Raw genomic sequence first — 17,992 nt, 5'->3', positions numbered from 1 at the left:
GTTGCAAAAACAAGCTGGCTGAGGCCTCCTGACTTAATGCGTCTCCCAAGAAGCCCTCTAGGTTTGGAGCTTTCCCGCTTGGAAAGGAAATTAAACTCATTCATTCCTTCTGGCCCTCATTCACTATTTTAAGATGAAGTCGTTTAAATGGATAAACAAATCTCCAGGTTACACCTAGTTTTAGTGTGCTATCCCTTCTAGGCAAAACGCTGCATTTCAACAAGGACTTATTGGAGAAATGAACTCTATCTTTGATAAGGAGCTTTCAGGCACTCTCAGTGGTAGCTTCTGGAGGGAGGAAAACCTTTTACTGGCCCTCACGTACTCACTTATCTACCACTAATTAGGCCGATGAGACGACTAGGGCTTCAAAGGTGAGGGACCAAGTTTTCATGTACACAAAAAGGGCAAAGTTGAAAAATCAATTTATAGGACTTGTTTATTTCTTCTTTTGGCCCCTTTAAACAAAGGGGACTTTTCAGACTGATACCAGTTCTGAAGCCTGTGCATCCAGCTCTCCCACACACCAGCTATGGGACCTCAAGTTTTCTGTACCTCAGTTTACCAACTGTAAAATGGGGGTAATAATAGTACATACCTCATAAGGTTGATGAGAAGGCTAAAATAGTACAATGTATGTAAAGCACTTAAAACAAAGGCTGGTTAGTGTTAACTCTTCGTATTTTTTGATGATTACGGAAGCCCTGCCGTGGACACGTGCCATCACAGGAAAGAAAGGATAAGAATGGAAAGAGTGGACACTAGGAAACAAAAGGAAAAGAGCGGTGTTGTTGAAACTCTGTGGCTAAACCTTACAAACACACCTATTTCTAGCTATTTTTATAACATATGTCAGTAATTCAGGGATAGAGAAAAAGATACTCCGAGATAAAGAGTCAGAGGTATAGCAAGAAAGTGGACATCCTTGTATTTCAGATATGTATATAGAAAGGGTACTCTTATGTGAAGATACAAACCCCATTAGTATTAAAAGGAACCAGCAAGTCCTAAAACCCTGTTGGTGTTGATTTAGCCAAGGACCGCTCCACAAGCCACAAAAAGAAGCTAAGAGCTACTGTTTTGCCCTTTTGTTGTCAATGACTGGCATTCACGAGTTCATTAAGCTTTTTTTTTTTTTTTTCTTATTTATTTTTTGGCTGCCTTGGGTCTTCGTTGTTGCGCGCGGGCTTTCTCTAGTTGCGACGAGCGGGGGCTACTCTTCGCTGCGGTGCGCGGGCTTCTCATTGCAGTGGCTTTTCTCCTTGCAGAGCCCGGGCTCTAGGCGCGCGGGCTTCAGTAGTTCCGTGGCATGTGGGATCTTCCCGGTCCAGGAGTCAAACCTGTGTCCCCTGCCTTGGCAGGCAGATTCTTAACCACTGTGCCACCAGGGAAGTCCCTCTTTCTTTTTTTTTTTTTTTTTTTTAAATTTAGGCTACTATGTCACATTTGCGTATACATTTAGTATTATTTAGTAAAGAGCACAATTTTGAAATAAAATTAATTGAAGTAATGCAGGGACCCTTCCAACAGTTTTCTTTTCAACTTTATGAATAATCACCTACTACAGTCTTTAACATTTTTAATTTTTAAAAGTCTAGTCATTAGACCATTACTTCTATATGGGCTGTGTATACCTAATCGGAACACATATTTTCTCATAATAATTAGCATTTGTTTGTTAACAATCATAATTGTGTTTTCCCATTATTATTTACTATTATCATAGTGCCAGAGGGATGAACCGCATATAGGAAGCTGAGAAGGAAGACCGCCCAAAGGGCCTGCTATCCACTGTCCACGGACTCCAGGGGCTATTAATTATTTATCTACTTCTCAAAGTTAATAAATAGGAATGTCTTTTTGCCCTTTATTCCCCAGATGAATTTAACCAAATGAGAGATGGGGGTGTGTGTGTGTGTGCAGAATCTGCAGTCAGAGAATATAGGAGGTGCAGGTAATGGGAAAGAAGGAGATGTTTAAAAAGCAAATATATTTAATGCCATCAACTATACACAACACTGCTTCGTCTGGCATTTTTTATTATGATTAATTTTCATGAATATTTTGATTGGTTTTGAGTGTACTTTTAAGAACATGAGTGCTTTAAAAACATGATACTTATTAATACCAAAAAAAGCAAATTCCAAATAACCCTTATTGACACTTAAAAAATACTTACATATAGTTAGAAAATGCAAACACTGAAGAAAAGTATCAAATGGAAAAATAGGAACCTCCCTCCTCAACCACCCCAGTCCTTCCACCCAAAGGTAAACCACTGTTTTATGCTCTTCTATCCTACCAGAAAAAAATGTATGTATATATATTCATTTATTTACCCAAATGAATTACATTATGCACACTTCCGTTATAGGCATTTTTTACTTTATATATCTTGATACTATTTCCATATCAGCACATCGTGATGACCACATTCTTTTTGCTCCTACAAACAGTGCTTCAGTGAATATCTTTGCACACACAGTGAACATCTTTGCACACCCATCTTAGTGTTACATGCGTTTTGTTACAGTCAGTGCAGCAAGAACAAGCTACTCCAAGCAGTCTATCCCAGCTGTGTGGTGGGAGAAGAACAATCTAGTTTTCTTGGAGAAAAGGACGGTATTCAGAGGACAGTGAATACTTCCACCTGTTCACTTCTGAATATAAGGCTCCTGTCTCTGCACTTAGATCCACCCAGTGTGCCACCCCTTCTCCACTCACAGGAGGATACTAGATTCTTGTGGCATGAGTGGAATGTTTGTAGAAGGGGGAAAATAAGCAAGCGCTGGAGAGACATGTATGGAACAGTGGGTAAAACTGCCAAGTAACTGTGCCCTTCGCTCTACTACATAGGTATTGGAAACTCCCCGTTCATGGAAGACCAATATAAAGACAATATTCAGATTTGTCTGGCTAGGGGTACACAGGAACACAGTTGAGTGGCAGAGTTGGGGTTAATAAGTGACTAGGGTCCACAGCTCAGATATATGAGTAATTACAAAATCTTCTTATATTTTTGAACTTCATTGCCTCAAATCCTTTTTGAAATGATGGAGGATTTAAGTTATATTTTGAAACCTTTCAAGATAGTCTTTTCCCGACGATCTGTTATATTTGATATCTCATTTGACTCACAGATCAATTCTCTGAGGCAGGTAGGCCGGTGCCATTATCCCCACTTCATTCATGAAATGAGCGCAGGGCAGCGAAGTTAAATGACTTGCCCAATGTCAATCAGCTGACTAAGTGTTCTGACTTCAAGAATAGTGCTCTTTCCTGAATTCTCCCAAGTTCACCCAAATCCAACAAGTCCAGCTTCCCAATTTTAGAACCCCAAACAAAGAAAAGCTAGGAATGAAGCTAGAAATGTAAACACAAATATGTCCCTCTCCAGGGATACCTGAGATTCTGAAAACTACCTCTTCAAATAGAAATTTAATAAATTGAATAATATTGATGTTGCTAAGTACCAGGTTGAGACACCGAACTTAAAACTTGACAGAAGAACAACAGTCTCTTCTAGTTTTTTTACAAAGTCTTTTGTGAAAATTTGGTTTCACGTTTTATTATAAACACCTATACTATCTCAGCTTTTTTTATCTAGTAGCTTCTAATTTTTACAGCAAAGACACTGCCGTGGACAGAACTTGTGACTTGTCATTTAGATATCTAACACCAATTTCCTGAGTTGCCTTTTTGTCAGTCAGGAATGTCCTAGATGAGTGTTTTGGAAACTTTTTTGAGAATGGTCTACAGAAGAGATATATTTTACTTTGTAAAGCATAGATATATATCTGTCATTGAAACGGAACTTCCACAAAATAATAATGACCTTTCCTATGGGTGACAGACTTGGATGTTTTCTACTCTTATTCACTTTTCCATTTCATTTTATTAAATTGTAATCATGACCAATACACTGATTTCATGAATCACCCACAATCTAAAAGCACTGGCTTAGACGAACAATACACAGATCCTACCTCAAAGAATTTATACTCTAGTTGGGAGATGCATATGTACATAACTCACAGATATCTTGTAGTTGGAAAGTCTTTAGACATCAATTAGTTCAACTATCTACTCTGTAACATCCCTGAAAGCCTTTGCTTGAATATCTCTAGGACAATAAGTTGCCTCTTATTTGGAACCTAGCACAGGCTTGGTCATATAAAGACTTGTTAAAAGAGCACAGAAACAAGATAAATGAATCAAATACCTGAATATACATTCAATTTTTTTTTTCCCTAAAAGACAGCTTGGACCTTTATTCAGAAATGCATCTCAGTTTTTTCCAGGATGAGGGTGAAAAGGGGAAGGCAAATCAGGGGGACAGCAATCTAGAAAGGCTCCTCTCTGATGACTTGAAGAAGGGGTTTTAGCAAGTTAAAAAACATTGCAAGCAGACTTCAATATTGAAAGGCTAAATAAATGATACTCAGAAGGAGGGCAAGGAGGCTGGAAGTCAGGAAAGGCTCCCCCGAGAAGGTGAGAAAGGAGCCAAGTCTTGGATCAGAAGGATGGAGAGAAGGTAGGAGGTATGGTCAGACTCAGAGGAAATGAGCCCAGCACATTTGGGGGACAGCAGTGAAGGGTTCAGAAAGGGGGTAGTAAAAGACAAAGTCAAAGAGAAAGATTGAGGTCAATCTACAGAGAGCAAGATAAACTCTGGATTGTATTCGCTAGGTAATACGGTGTTACTGAACGTTTCTGAGTGTATGTAGAGTGGTATTTCAGAATTATTCATCTGCAATGGACTTGAAACCTGGCTCTAAAAAAATCCAGAGTTCAGACAACAGAGTCTCCAGCTGTATTTTAGTTTAGAGAAAAATGTGTGCACACGTGGACTTCATAAATTCAGAATTCTAGTAACAGCAGTCTCGGTCTCATAAAACACAGACAAGCTGGGGTATATACATTGAGTATAGACACCAGTTGAGACCAGTTTCTTTTGCCTTTCATCCTTTACTTTTGTTCATGAAGTGTAAGCCGTGTCTGTGGCTACCACTAAGTCATTGTTTCCTTTATGAAAGCTACAGACTTTATTCAGAAGCTTGTCCTCAGTACTGCTATGGGCCTCATAAATTATTACAAATGACTCTGCAAAATTTAATTTTGTATAAACAATAACAACGCTTTTAATAAGAAGGCTAAAGTTAACATACAAACAGGGATCTCTGAAGTGTTAACTACCTAGTAATTCAGGCTCCGCTGGATACGGTGGCAGTGCCCTATGAAACTTAGCTAGAACTCAGGTCTCTCTCAGGTGAATAATAAAATTGAATGTGAATCACCTTAAAATTACACCGCCACCTGGAAGCATATTTAAGAGATGAGACTAAAAGCTAAATCTCTGTCAGATCTTGCAATGGTCTTCCTCTCCCGTCCTCTAGCCTGCGGATCAATAAAGCTCAGGATTCTTTAATAATTTCTCATAAGCATTATTTTTTAAACTATTTTTCTAAATTTGAAAAGTAACCAAAGACCTCAAAGTTACTTTGAGCTATAAAATTTGAAATTTCAAAGCTATAAGATGCATTAGGGACTTCCCTGGCGGTCCAGTGGTTGGGACTTCGCCTTCCAATGCAGTGGGTACGGGTTCGATCCCTGGTCGGGGAGCTAAGATCCCACATGCCTCGAGGCCAAAAAAACCCACAAAACATAAAACAGAAGCAATATCGTAACAAATTCAGTAAAGACTTTAAAAATGGTCCACATCAAAAAAAAATCTTAAAAAAAGTGGTTGAGAATCTGCCTGCCAATGCAGGGGACACGGGTTCGAGCCCTGGTCTGGGAAGATCCCACATGCCGCGGAGCAACTGGGCCCATGAGCCACAACTACTGAGCCTGCGCGTCTGGAGCCTGTGCTCCGCAACAAGGGAGGCCGCGATAGTGAGAGGCCCGCGCACCGCGATGAAGAGTGGCCCCCGCTTGCCGCAACTAGAGAAAGCCCTCGCACAGAAACGAAGACCCAACACAAGTAAAAATAAATAAATAAATAAATTTATAACATTCAAAAAAAAAAAAAGAATGGAATAATACATACAGCGATATTTAAAAAAAAAAAAGATGCATTAGTTGAGTCCAAGTTTTTGCACAGGAAAACTTCTTCAGAGAAAGATTGTTTAAATTTCTGAGAAAATGTCTGTACATACCCGTGTATATGCTATCAACCACACACCGGTAAATAATTGTTTGGGGTAATGGAGACTATTCACCAATGATCAAGATTCAGCCCAGCTCTTCCTTGCCCGCATTTCTACAGCCACATAAACGAGTAAATTACAGCAACGCCGAAGCCTCACAGTTCACCTAAACATTTCAAGCCTGGATCTCAAGTTGAGTATGAATTCTCCTTAAGGTGCATGTTTTGGTGGCAACTGCTCGGTCTGTATTACTGCTGCCTAAACTGGGCAGTGACTCAAGAGGCAGCTGGAAGGAGGTGCTGGGCAATAGCTAAAAAAGAGTGAAAGCCCCTCAGCAAAGTCCCGCCTCGCTACACCCACAGTCTTTTTCTGAGTCCTTGTCCCCATCAGATATTGCTCTTATCCATTATCCCACCTTCCCGGGGTGAAGCACAGAGTCTCCTAGGCTCATAATCTCAAACCTCCTGGGATGGCCCGGGCACGACAACTGTGTGTGGCACTTGGCTGTGGAAATTCGAGTTTTTCACACTCAAACGAAGAGCTGGTCAGTCCTGGTTACCATTAAGTGAGTTGACAAGGACTGCCACAGCCCTGTGCCTGGGAGTTCTCGTGACAAAACCTCGCCACCTGCTCGACCCCATCCTCGGCCGGGGATGGAAATCTGCAGTCCCTCCGCACGCCTGGCGTTTCTAGGTCACCCTGGGGTCCACACGCACACGCGCACGCGATCGCCGCCCTCCTGTGCACGCCCGGCTTCGGAGGGACGGAACAAACTTACTTCTCGCCGACGCAGCCCAGCCAGGGCGCTGGGGGCGAGACCTAGCCGGCCAGGCCCGAGCTCCGGGGTGGATCGGGTCGGGTCGGGTCGGGTCGGGGTCGGGGTCGGCCCCCGCCGGCCCGCCGGCCTCCCTCCCCTCGCGCCCAGCCGGCCCCCGGCGCACGTGCCGGGTGACAGGCCCCCTATAGGTTCCATACCTGCCACCGGAAGTGAGTGAGGAGGGCAGTATAGGCATTTCCTGTGACGCGAGCGCCTGGACTCCATTAGGCAGCAGCTGGGGGAAGAATCAACACACCAGGGAGCAGAGCGGAGCGGACCCGAGGACAGAGGCGGCAGCTGCCTCCGCTGCCGCCCGCCGCCGCCGCCGCCACCGCCGGGGCTCAGCCCAGCGGCGGGCCCCACGCCCCCGCAGCCGCCCCGCGGCGCCCCCCGGCCCGACCCCCGGGCCGCGCACCCCGAGCTGCCTCCGGGAGGGGGGGGGGAAAGGGCCCGGATCCTCCTTCTCCCCCTCCTCCTCTCCCTCCTCCTCCCCCTCTTCTCACCCCTTACCCTGACCCCCTCCCCGCCTCCCCGGCCCCCCCTCACCCCGACCCTCTCCCCGGCCCCCGCCTCCCCTCCCCCGCCTCGCCCCACCGGCTTCCCACCACGGCCTCTCTCGGCGAGGAAACTCTGGCCTCCGCTTCCTCCTCCTCCGACTCGGACACCGGCGGAGCCTCCCCGCCCCCGCGGAAGAAACCCCGAGCCTCGGCGGCGGAGGGAGCAGGAGAGCCCGGGGCTTCGGCAGGCAGAGCAGGCCTCTCCCCTCCGTCCTCGTCGTCCTCGTCGTCGTCGTCCTCCTCCTCCTCCTCCGTGGTGGTAGTGGTGGGACTCCCCCCGGCTGCCCCTTCCGCCGCCGCTGCCGTCCCCCACCGAAGTAGCGGCCACAGCCTGGTCAGCGGCAGCATCATGCAGGCCAACGGGGCAGGAGGAGGAGGAGGAGGCGGCGGCGGCGGCGGTGGAGGAGGAGGGGGCGGCGGGGGCCAGGGACAGACCCAGGAACTCGCCTGCCTGTCGGCCCAGAACGGGGAGTCGTCCCCCTCGTCGTCGTCGTCCGCGGGGGACCTGGCCCACGCCAATGGGCTCCTGCCTTCCGCCCCCTCCGCCGCCAGCAACAATAGCAACAGCCTGAATGTCAATAACGGGGTCTCCGGCGGGGCCGCCGCCGCAGCCTCCGCCACCGTTGCAGCTGCCTCCGCCACCACCGCCGCCTCCTCTTCCTTGGCCACCCCAGAACTGGGCAGCAGCCTCAAGAAGAAGAAGCGGCTCTCCCAGTCAGATGAGGATGTCATTAGGCTAATAGGACAGCACTTGAATGGCTTAGGGCTCAAGTAAGTATCCCTTCCAGGCAGCTGGTGTGGACGGACCGAGGGACGGAAGCTGGCGGGAGGGGAGGGCAGGGGGTGGCTGGAAAGAGCTCAGGCAAAGAGAGAATTACTGCTGGGCCCAGGACACAGGAGGACGCAGCTCAGACAGGCTGACCGGGGAGGAGGAGCCGACCTGCAGCGAAATAAGGGGAAATCAATCAGTCTGACAAATTGTGTGGTTGGGGGTTGGGCAGGGGGCGTAGAAACCAAAAGAGTCACCCCTCCCCATACACCTTCAGAGCGTAATTGTCTGTCAATAAAGACAGATGCGGGAGTGTGTCTCTGTGTGTGTTGGGGGAGGGGTGGATTAGAGCTGGTGGAAATAATGAACCTTGGAGGGTTTGTTTTTCAAGGGTACCTCAGAGGCATCTTTGTGGGACACCTCCCCCCCCCCCGCCCCCAGCCATGACAGACAACCCAGGCAAACTACCAATCAGGAAAGACAATCACTTACAAGTGTTTATGGGAACTGAGGGGCTGGGATAATTTGGAAGGAGGCTGCTGAATAAACCTGATGGGAATAATGGAGTAAGTTACCATGTTGATGTCATTTAAAGGCCCTTGTGTGTGTACAAGAGGCCTGCCAGTAACTTGTCTGAAATCCCACTGTAATACCAAGAAGGCGACTGCCTCTGAAAAAGGGACATCTGATCTGGTGAATCATTTATTTTCAAATACAATTTAGATGACCTTGTGTACCTAAAGTAGGGTGAAGGTAGACGACCTTGGCCCCAAACCCCCGTTTTGTATACACACAAAGGAAAACCAAGGGGGGTGGAAAGTAGGGTTGGTGGGAGTGCCGTGGAGCTTGATGGAGGATGAAGCAGAACCAGAGAGGAGAAGACTAGAGGAGAACATGCAACAGTCAGTTTCCAGCTTCAAAGCATAGATTAAAATAAGCTCTTAGTATTTTTTGGATTTATAGATTTGTTCTGGGGAGAGGGAGAAAGAGCACTTTTTAAAAGTGACATAAGTATTTTGATTCTCAGGCAGATTATTGCACTGTTTTTGCTGAAAAATAAATGGAGCTGAATAAGAAAGCATTGAAACATACACAAATATGTAAGACTGATAAAGATTCTTAGATATCAAAATATCTGATGGAAGAAACCACATGTGGTGAATCGTTTAAGCTCTGAAAGAAATATATCGAAGGAAGATTTCACTTTGTACCCTAAGGAAAAGCATTTCCTAAATGCTAACAGAACATATTACTGAGACAAGAAGCAAGCTGACAGCAGCAGGAGGAAATAACTCGTGACTGTTTGGAACCTACACCATAGTAAATTTGCTATTTTTAGTATAGAGAGAAAGCGAATGATTTTTTGATGCTGGATTTATTTCAATTTTAAAGATTGACCTATTAGAATTTCTTTGCAAACATAATATCTGAATGTAAGGCTCTTACCTAATACAGGTCATCTCCATCACCTTGTATGTAACAGTTTTTATCTTTCCAAATGTAGTAACGTGGTTAGTATGTAGATCATGGTTTTTCACTTTTTTTAACCGGTTGGTTAGAACACATTTTTAGAAATTTTATACTTCATTAAAGGCATTAAATGGAAAAGGAGGAAGAATTTATTTTGATTCTGGTTTCAAGAACGTTTTTGACTTGACTAGATGTAAACCTAGGTGGCAGTTTAAAAATCAAGTTTGTTTAGCCAAGCACATCAAAGCTATTTATTTCTTTTTCCTTCATCATGAGGTTAGCTTAAGAACTTTTGCAACTGTTTTCATAGACAGTAGTTTATTTGGAAGAGTAAACCCTAAAGTTGGTCAGGTCTTTTTTACACTGTATCTCTCCTGCAGCCAGACTGTTGATCTCCTCATGCAAGAGTCAGGATGTCGTTTAGAACATCCTTCTGCTACCAAATTCCGAAATCATGTCATGGAAGGAGACTGGGATAAGGTAAAGTAGGGCATATAGAGCTGTGTAACTGCTGCTAAAATTGTATATTTGATGTGCATTTTGTGACATTTCTGTTTTTCTCTTATACCAATTTTTGCAGGCAGAAAATGACCTGAATGAACTAAAGCCTTTAGTGCATTCTCCTCATGCTATTGTGGTAAGAGGCGCACTTGAAATCTCTCAAACGTTGTTGGGAATAATTGTGGTAAATACACTTTTGTTCTTAGTTTCACATTTATGCTTATTTTAGTAGGTTACTGATAACTCTAGGCTTCTGCCTCTTATAAAAGATAAGGCCTTAACTTTCAAATAATTAAATTTGTAAACTAAGATGAGTGTTGATGTTTTAAAGTTTGAGTTTTATATTTTTAAAATCACGTTTAGTAAATGTGTCCTTTGAACCTTTGAGTTTATAAATTAAGCTTTTGCTAAATTATGTTGAAAGATCTTTATGCTTTTGGTACTATTAATAGGAGTTTAATATTTATAGAATCAGGAATAAATTATACTTTTATTATTTAAAATACTGAATGTGCTGGTAAAGAAAACATGTTTGGGTGTATATATATCCATATAGCCTTAAGTAGCTGACACATTAATTATCTTTTTTTAAAACAAATCTTTGGGAATTGTAGTTAATTCTAAACCAACTCCATTGGTGTGCTCACCATTTTCCATTCTTGCATTCCAGTTGTGTGAATTGACAGTGTCCAAGTTTGTATAATAGATATCACTCTGGTGGAGGTTTAGTATGCAAATTTGACCATTGGGCTCTGCTTACTGGCCTTATTTCCTGACAAGATCAGTTTAGTAGTTTAATCTGTTAGCCTCTTTCATAAATCTTAATGAATCTTTTTAATAATAGGCTTTAATTCTTCAGTAGATGTTGGTGAGGGAGAGGAGGGGATGAGTTTTTCCTAAGTCCTTGTGATTGGAAACCATGAAGAATCGGCTGCTGGCTTTTTAACTTCTAGCTGATTCATTTGTTGTCAAAAGCAGTTTCCTGTCTGGTGGGGGAGGGAAAGAAGGCAAATAGGAAGTGAAGTAGGGAAATCAGCTGTTTGTTAAATATTAGTAAATGCCTGTTACATTTTGATTTTTTTTTTAATTGGGTCAAACATTAATCTTTCTGCCTTTGTCTATAGACCTAATAGACTCTCCTGTTTCTGTTTTGGGGTTTTTTTTAAAAAAATCTTAATTACAAGAGTTTTCAAATTCTTAATATAATTGTTTACAAAAATATCCTAGAGAATGGACTTCAGGTGAATTAAAGGAGCAACCAATATGAACAAATATGGATTCAGTTAAATTGACGCTCTAGTGTTTTGTGGGGTTTTTTTTTCCGTAAATACTTAAAATACTAAAATTTTTAACTTACTATCAGGCATCTGATTCAATAGTAACTCATGGAATAATCAATTCCATGGTAAATTTTTAAAATGAAAACACAGAAGTTAAACATCTATATTCAAAAGGATTGCAAATTTTCTAGTAATTAAATTTTCCCCAATCCATATGTTTGGGGTTTTTAAAAAAAAAAAAAACAATACCTAAGTAAATTTTTATTGGGCAGTTTTTCGTAAATTGTTAGCCCTGACAGAATGGAAGGTGACCCTAATATAAAGACAATTACAAGGCCAAAATAAGAATTGGGTTTCCTTTCCCACTGGACAAGTTAACACTGCTTATATGGTGACAGTAGAGAACTTGCCCATGGACTATTTTAAAATAAGTGTGTGATTTCTTGGAGGATCATTATCCTTTTTTAAGCTTCATCCAAATTATATCTGTAATTTAGCAGTAAAAATTATTAATTAGGCACACTTTTTTTTCTTATTTGTTTATAGTAACTTGAGACTTCTGTATTGGGTTTAGATTATAACTATCTCATTAGAAATCGTCATTAGAAGCAACATGTAAACTGAATAGAGGTAGTTGTAGATAATAAGGAGGAATCCTTTCTTTTTACAGCCTGTTCAGTATGTAGAACATTCTAGGATCTAATAAGAGATGAAGATTAAATCTCTGACTGAGCCTCACACCATCAAACTGTTTAGGTATTTATACACAGAAAGGGGTTCCAACTTTATCTCACTTTAAACATTAATGAATCAATTGCTTTTAAAGATTCAGGTCAGCATTTTTTCACCTAATTGTGTTTAGATTTACTCCTCTCCCCCACTCCATCTCCAGAAGATAATCTAATGTAAGCGTAAATTTGTAATAATACCTTAGAAGACAACTATTTGGCTTTTGTTTAGCATAATTATTTTAATTGTATGCCCAGACACATTTGATAACTTAGTCTAGACTAAAATTGTATTTTCTTTTTTAAATCTGAATGTTTCTATTGACCCAATCCACTCCCCCCCTTCAACCCCCATATTTTTAAATGGTTTCTAGTCAAATGATACTAGGAATAGCAGAATTTTTTCTGGAGTTTCTGGAAGCTGAGCTTATGAATCAACATATTTTAGTTTGGGTTCAGATATTCTTAGCCATGTCTGGGGAATTTGGGTGGGTATTTGAGATCAATAACAAAACTTTTATATGTCTAAAAATGTTTGATTCTTATTTTAATAGAATAGAAACATGCTTAACAAAAGTGTTCAAATATTAACGTGATCTACAAAAATTTACTAGTATATTTTAAAGTCAAATAGGGAGGAGTTTTGAAAGCCATGGTTTAAATATACTCATTTCCCCTTTCCTCTGAGTCATGATTTAATTGATATAACTTGGTTATAACCTTATCTCAGAGTTAGTCAGAACGACTGCTAAGTTAGCTAGGAGCTAACTGCCCTTGATAACCAGACTTCCTGTGTATCATAACTTTCTGAATTTCAGAGCTTCACATTGAGTTCAGTATAATTATATGGGAGGAAACAGTAAATCCAAATACTGGGTAGGGTGATGGGGGACAACAGCTGGATTTACCACGTGCACTGTCTTTCAAACTACCCTACCTAGTCACTTACCAGTTTCAAGTTTTTATCAGATGGTAAAAGAGAAAAAATTAGTGCTAGGCCCAAAGATGCTGAAGAATTATCAGAGATCAGGAATAATCTCTTACAGAGGTCTAGTTAGGAGTTGGGGAAAGATACAAAGGAGAGTTTATTATCTCAACCTGTTTTCTTTTTTTCTTCATTTAAGAAGCTCATGATCTTTTTAAAAAAACCATAGTAAAGCCCTGTCCCCACCTTAGCAAACTTGTTTTGCCTGATTCTTTAAATTTTTTCAGTACATAATTAACATCTTTTGTGACAGATGTTCATTTTCTTGAAACTGTATTTACATTTTTGTGCTTTAAATTTGGGGAAGTAAAATATAGCTTTACTTTCTCCATCTTTATCATATGTGTCAAATACTTGAATTGAACTGATTTTTAGGAGAATAAACAGTTTCTCAACCAAATCTCTAGCTATTCTTGGCCAGTAGCTTATTAGTTGCCATGCACACTACCAGGAATTGGTATCTGTTTGAGGGTATTCTTTGTCTTAATCTGGATAAAATGACTCATAGGGAAATGTTCTTGCGCTGCTTTTATAGCATTCCCTGTATATACAGAAATATGTGTGTATATTGGCTTCTCTCAAAGTTTTACTCTGCCTTCCTCTTCTCTCCTGCCCTGCCTCTGCTCCATAGAAAGAGAGTAACATGTTCTAGTAGGATCTTGATGGGAAAGTAAGGGGGAAATAGGAAATAGCAACTGGGGCACTGTCCCTACACACATTGGAATGGGGAAGGGGGTGTGCATAGGACTTAATGATTGATACCCCCAAAGTTAAGACTTGCCCTGAATTAAAACAGACAGAATTTTCCCCCAGATTCCCAATTATTAAGAAAATTCAGTGAAGAAATTAAATACACATGCTTCCAATGGCATTTAAACAAAAAAATTCTGCAACTAAATGATACTCAAGTTTGATTCAAAAGTCCTAGGTAAAGTGAAACTCTTAACATTATATTGATAAATGGAAGTATATGAACTTTTCATTTCATAAAGAGTTGAAGTTTTTTCAGAAGATAATATGGTGTGAGAATATCCATAATAACTTTGAATGTTTCATTTTTAGATTTTGTTCTATTTAGTCTTTTGTTTTTGGTTTTTGTCACCTGATGGACTTTAAAGTATTTTTTTATTTGACATCTAGAGGTTAACGTTAGGTTACATGTGCAATAACGTGTTTTCAGGGCATCTCGGTAACCTATTTCCGAAACATTCATTAGTAAATCTAACTTTACGTGTAAAATTTGGTAAGTGTAATTTTTCTAGAGTTATAGGAGCTTACCTCATAGTTTGAAATTTTTTCTATTCTTTAGCTATCGATTTAAGATTAGATTATTACCAAACATAAGCAATGTATCTTGTAAAAGATGTACTTAAATGTATGCCTAACTTACATGGGAGGGTTTGTTTGGTTTACTTTCTCTAGAAACCATTTTTATAAGCTTGTAGGTTATGCCTGCCTTCCCAATACTCCCTAAAAGAAAATCTTACAGAGCAATTCGTTATACTCTTAATTTTGTGAATAAACAATAATTTCTCCACACCATTTTTGACAGCAGTTTATTTTTAATGTCTTTTAAAGTAAGCATCTTAATGAAGAAGAAAAGGCTGTCATTTGGGGTTTTCTTTTAAATGGATTTGAAATCTTTACCTCTATGTTCCTTGGAATCTCTAAGTATGATTAACATTTCCTGTCTACTAAATTTTCTACCTGCATCAGTTGACTTGCTCAAGCGCCACAAGTAGCAGATTTGATAAATGAGTCCCTCCAAGCAGTGGTCTTTAATTAGGTTTAAGGTTTAAAAGAAATTGCAAGCTTAATATTCGTAAAAGCTCTTTTGTGTAGCAAAAAGCTGCTAAAACCGTGATGATCACTTTCAAGTCAAAAGTAAAGTAACAGAGTAAAGGAACATTAAAAGTATTAAAGCTAAACACATTTCAGAAAAAAACTAAATGTGAAAGGGCTTCACAATAAGCTGGAAATGGTTTGTCCTTTTGGGGGAAAAGAGTTGATAATAATTGTGCTTCATAGTGAAATGCATCAGTGATCAGATAGTTGCCAATACACAAAGACCTCTGAATTCAGCCTTCGATTGTTCAACCTTCTGTGGCATCCCTTTATTGCCACCTAGAGACAGTGAGTCCATCAAGCTCATGCTTGTCCACTTCAGTCATAGGAAACTCAGTACTTTGCACACCAGCCTCTAATCCAGTTGCTGGACAGCTCTTCTTACCTTTGATAAGCCAAAATGTGACACTTTGTAACTCTGACCCAGTGGCTCCAGTTCTGCTTTCTGGTCTACTTAGTCCTTCTTTCACATTGTGGCTTTTAAGTAATTCCTCCGTTAACGGGTTTTTCTGCTGTCTTTTTAAAACTTGTTGCATGAAACCCCCCAACAGCCATTATAGAAGTCAGACTTTTTAAAAAGCAAATTTAGAATACTTGGAATAGTTCTAACTTTTCACACAAGAAGTAAAATTCTAGGTGAATGTTTTGAGGGCAGAATTAATTTTCTCCCATGTTGATGCCTTGGTCACTAACGATCTTTTCTAATTTGAGATTATTTGTTCAAAGCAGACTTTTATGAATATGTGAAATGGAGCAATAGGGTCACATTTAATCTACTGTGACCATATTAAATCAAAATATTTTGAGTCTTTTTAAAGCTTTATAAAAATTATTTTTAAAGGGCATAGTAGAATGGTTTCTACTGTTCTGTTTAGGCACAAACATTTTCTGAAACTTCCATCAACTTTTTTCCCCTGACTGCTGCTTTCTGTCATGTCAGAGGATGAAGTTCTTGCTGCTGCAGCAGAAGTACCTGGAGTACCTGGAGGATGGCAAGGTCCTGGAGGCACTTCAAGTCCTGCGCTGTGAATTGACGCCCCTGAAATACAACACAGAGCGCATTCATGTTCTTAGTGGGTAAGAAAGCTCAGTGCTCTGGTCCAGGTTGAGGAAGGAGCTATTTTTATCAAGGTTACCATTCCAAAGTTGCATTTCTTTTAATATTTTCCCAAGATGTGAGTATTGCTAAATTCTTGGGTAATATTTGTCTGGGTAATTTCACTTATGTGTGTACAAACTATTTTTGTCATCCTAGGAAGCTTTCCATATTGGAATAGAGAGATGCTTAAGTGGGTGAAGGGAGAAGAAATATGTATTAACAGTGAAATGCCATTTCATGATCTTCTATAAAAGCCCTGTAGCATAATCTTCTATTAAAAAAACAATAAGCAATAAAGTTTCTAGTGTTGATGCATACAGACATTTTTTTTAAACATATACTTGTCATGTACCAGGTCCTTGCTAAGCATTTCATAGACACAATCTCATTTTATCCTCGTGTCGATCCCTTAAATGTTAGAGGGCGCAAACCCTTGGTTTTGGACCTCCCTCTCTTCTCTGTTTACACATGCTTCCTAGGTGATCTCATTCTATACTATGCCTTCACATACCACCTACATGCCAGTGGCTCTTAAACTTACCCTCTCATCTGAACTCCCAGTGTATATACCTGATAGCCTACTTGACAGTCTCCATTTGGATGTCTAACCAGTATCTCAAAGTTACGTGTTGAGAACAAAAATGCTGAATTCCCATTGTCCCTCCCCCCACTCAACCCGCACAGACCTGCTCCTCCTCTCGTTTTCCTCATCTTAGTAAATGGGGAGACCTTCTACCCACTTCTTCCAATAAAACACGTAAGCCTCATCCTTGCATTTTTATCTTTTAACTGTGACAAGTATTGTTCACGTAAGGAAATGGCCCAGAGATGACAAGGTGTCGAATTGACGTGGTTTCTTCCTCTTAGTCCAGTGTCCTTTGAGTTATACCACGTGACTTCCCATAAACAGACACGCGTTTGAAACCTTAGGGTGTAATGTGTATTTTCAAAAGGGAGCAGAGCAACCATGGGTAACTTTTGCAAAATTCTAAAAGTAAACAGTTTTTCGTAAAATTGATAATAACTCCTCAAAAGTTATTTTAGAAGCCAAATTTTTGCGTTGTCCAACTCCTTTTATAGGGTTTTGTGAGTGTAATTACTTATACTATTAAAAAGTAAGTTCTCATCAGCTAAGGCACTATTTATTTAGTAAATAGCAAGAGAACAAGTAGTTCTGCTGTTGGGTAAGAGGCTATTAAATTATTTAGATGCTAAATGTAATATGCAAAATGCAACATGCAATTAAGAAAAGGAGGTGGTGATACTCAAGTTAACTGAGAGGTTTCTGATACTTACATGATCATTTATCAATCTCCACCTGTATACCAGATAGTAGACCAAGTACTTCATATACTCCATCTTATTTAATCCTCACTACCCTACTTAATACCCTTTTTACAAATGAGAAGAACAGATTGTCTGAGACCAGAGTACCAGGCGAAATAGCAGGAGAGTTACTTGCCAGGTCTAATCTCCAGGTTTGAATAATTCTTTCACTTCTTTTACTTTTAAAGCCTGTTCTTCTGAGAAGAGCCAGAACCAGGTCAGGGTCACACTTCCAGCAGGGGGCCCTCATGTATTCTCCAGAATCCATGAATTTAGCATTTATGCCTCCTTCGGCACATAGAGTGAGTAATAAAACAGTTCCCAAATGTTCTGCTTTGGGATCTCAGTACCTTTCACAAGATGACACAAGGATGATTATCCAATTATACCATTTCTTGAGTGGCATTTATGAAAAACTTTTGAAGGTATGTTGTTTTTGTTTAGTTAACTGAGTATGAATATCTTT

General features: G+C 40.7%; 2 protein-coding genes across 9 annotated transcripts in view; one reads left to right on the top strand and one right to left on the bottom strand.

The window, feature by feature from the left end:
* The window catches only part of CNIH3 (cornichon family AMPA receptor auxiliary protein 3), a 271,670-nt gene extending 264,424 nt beyond the window's left edge, over positions 1-7,246 (bottom strand). For 2 of the 6 annotated variants that reach the window (XM_082349976.1, XM_082349979.1), the window contains exons 1-2: positions 6,928-7,117; positions 599-761 (exon numbers count right to left, since the gene is read on the bottom strand). The gene's annotated coding sequence lies outside the window, so the exon portion shown is untranslated. The other 4 variants (XM_082349980.1, XM_082349982.1, XM_082349981.1 and 1 more) reach the window with 3 other exon arrangements.
* The window catches only part of WDR26 (WD repeat domain 26), a 38,138-nt gene continuing 27,365 nt past the window's right edge, over positions 7,220-17,992 (top strand). Inside the window, exons 1-4 of one of the 3 annotated variants that reach the window (XM_082349856.1) lie at positions 7,220-8,294; positions 10,143-10,242; positions 10,343-10,447; positions 16,042-16,178. In XM_082349856.1, the coding sequence (XP_082205982.1) occupies positions 7,873-8,294; positions 10,143-10,242; positions 10,343-10,447; positions 16,042-16,178 (764 nt within the window). In that variant the 5' untranslated portion in view covers positions 7,220-7,872. The remainder of the gene's footprint in view (positions 8,295-10,142; positions 10,243-10,342; positions 10,448-16,041; positions 16,179-17,992) is intronic. The other 2 variants (XM_082349855.1, XM_082349854.1) reach the window with 2 other exon arrangements.

This window comes from Balaenoptera borealis, assembly GCF_965194805.1.
Source record: "Balaenoptera borealis genome assembly, chromosome: 1".
Lineage (NCBI taxonomy): Eukaryota > Metazoa > Chordata > Mammalia > Artiodactyla > Balaenopteridae > Balaenoptera > Balaenoptera borealis.
Note: the sequence above shows the minus strand (reverse complement) of the source record. Positions and strands in the feature narration are given on the sequence as shown.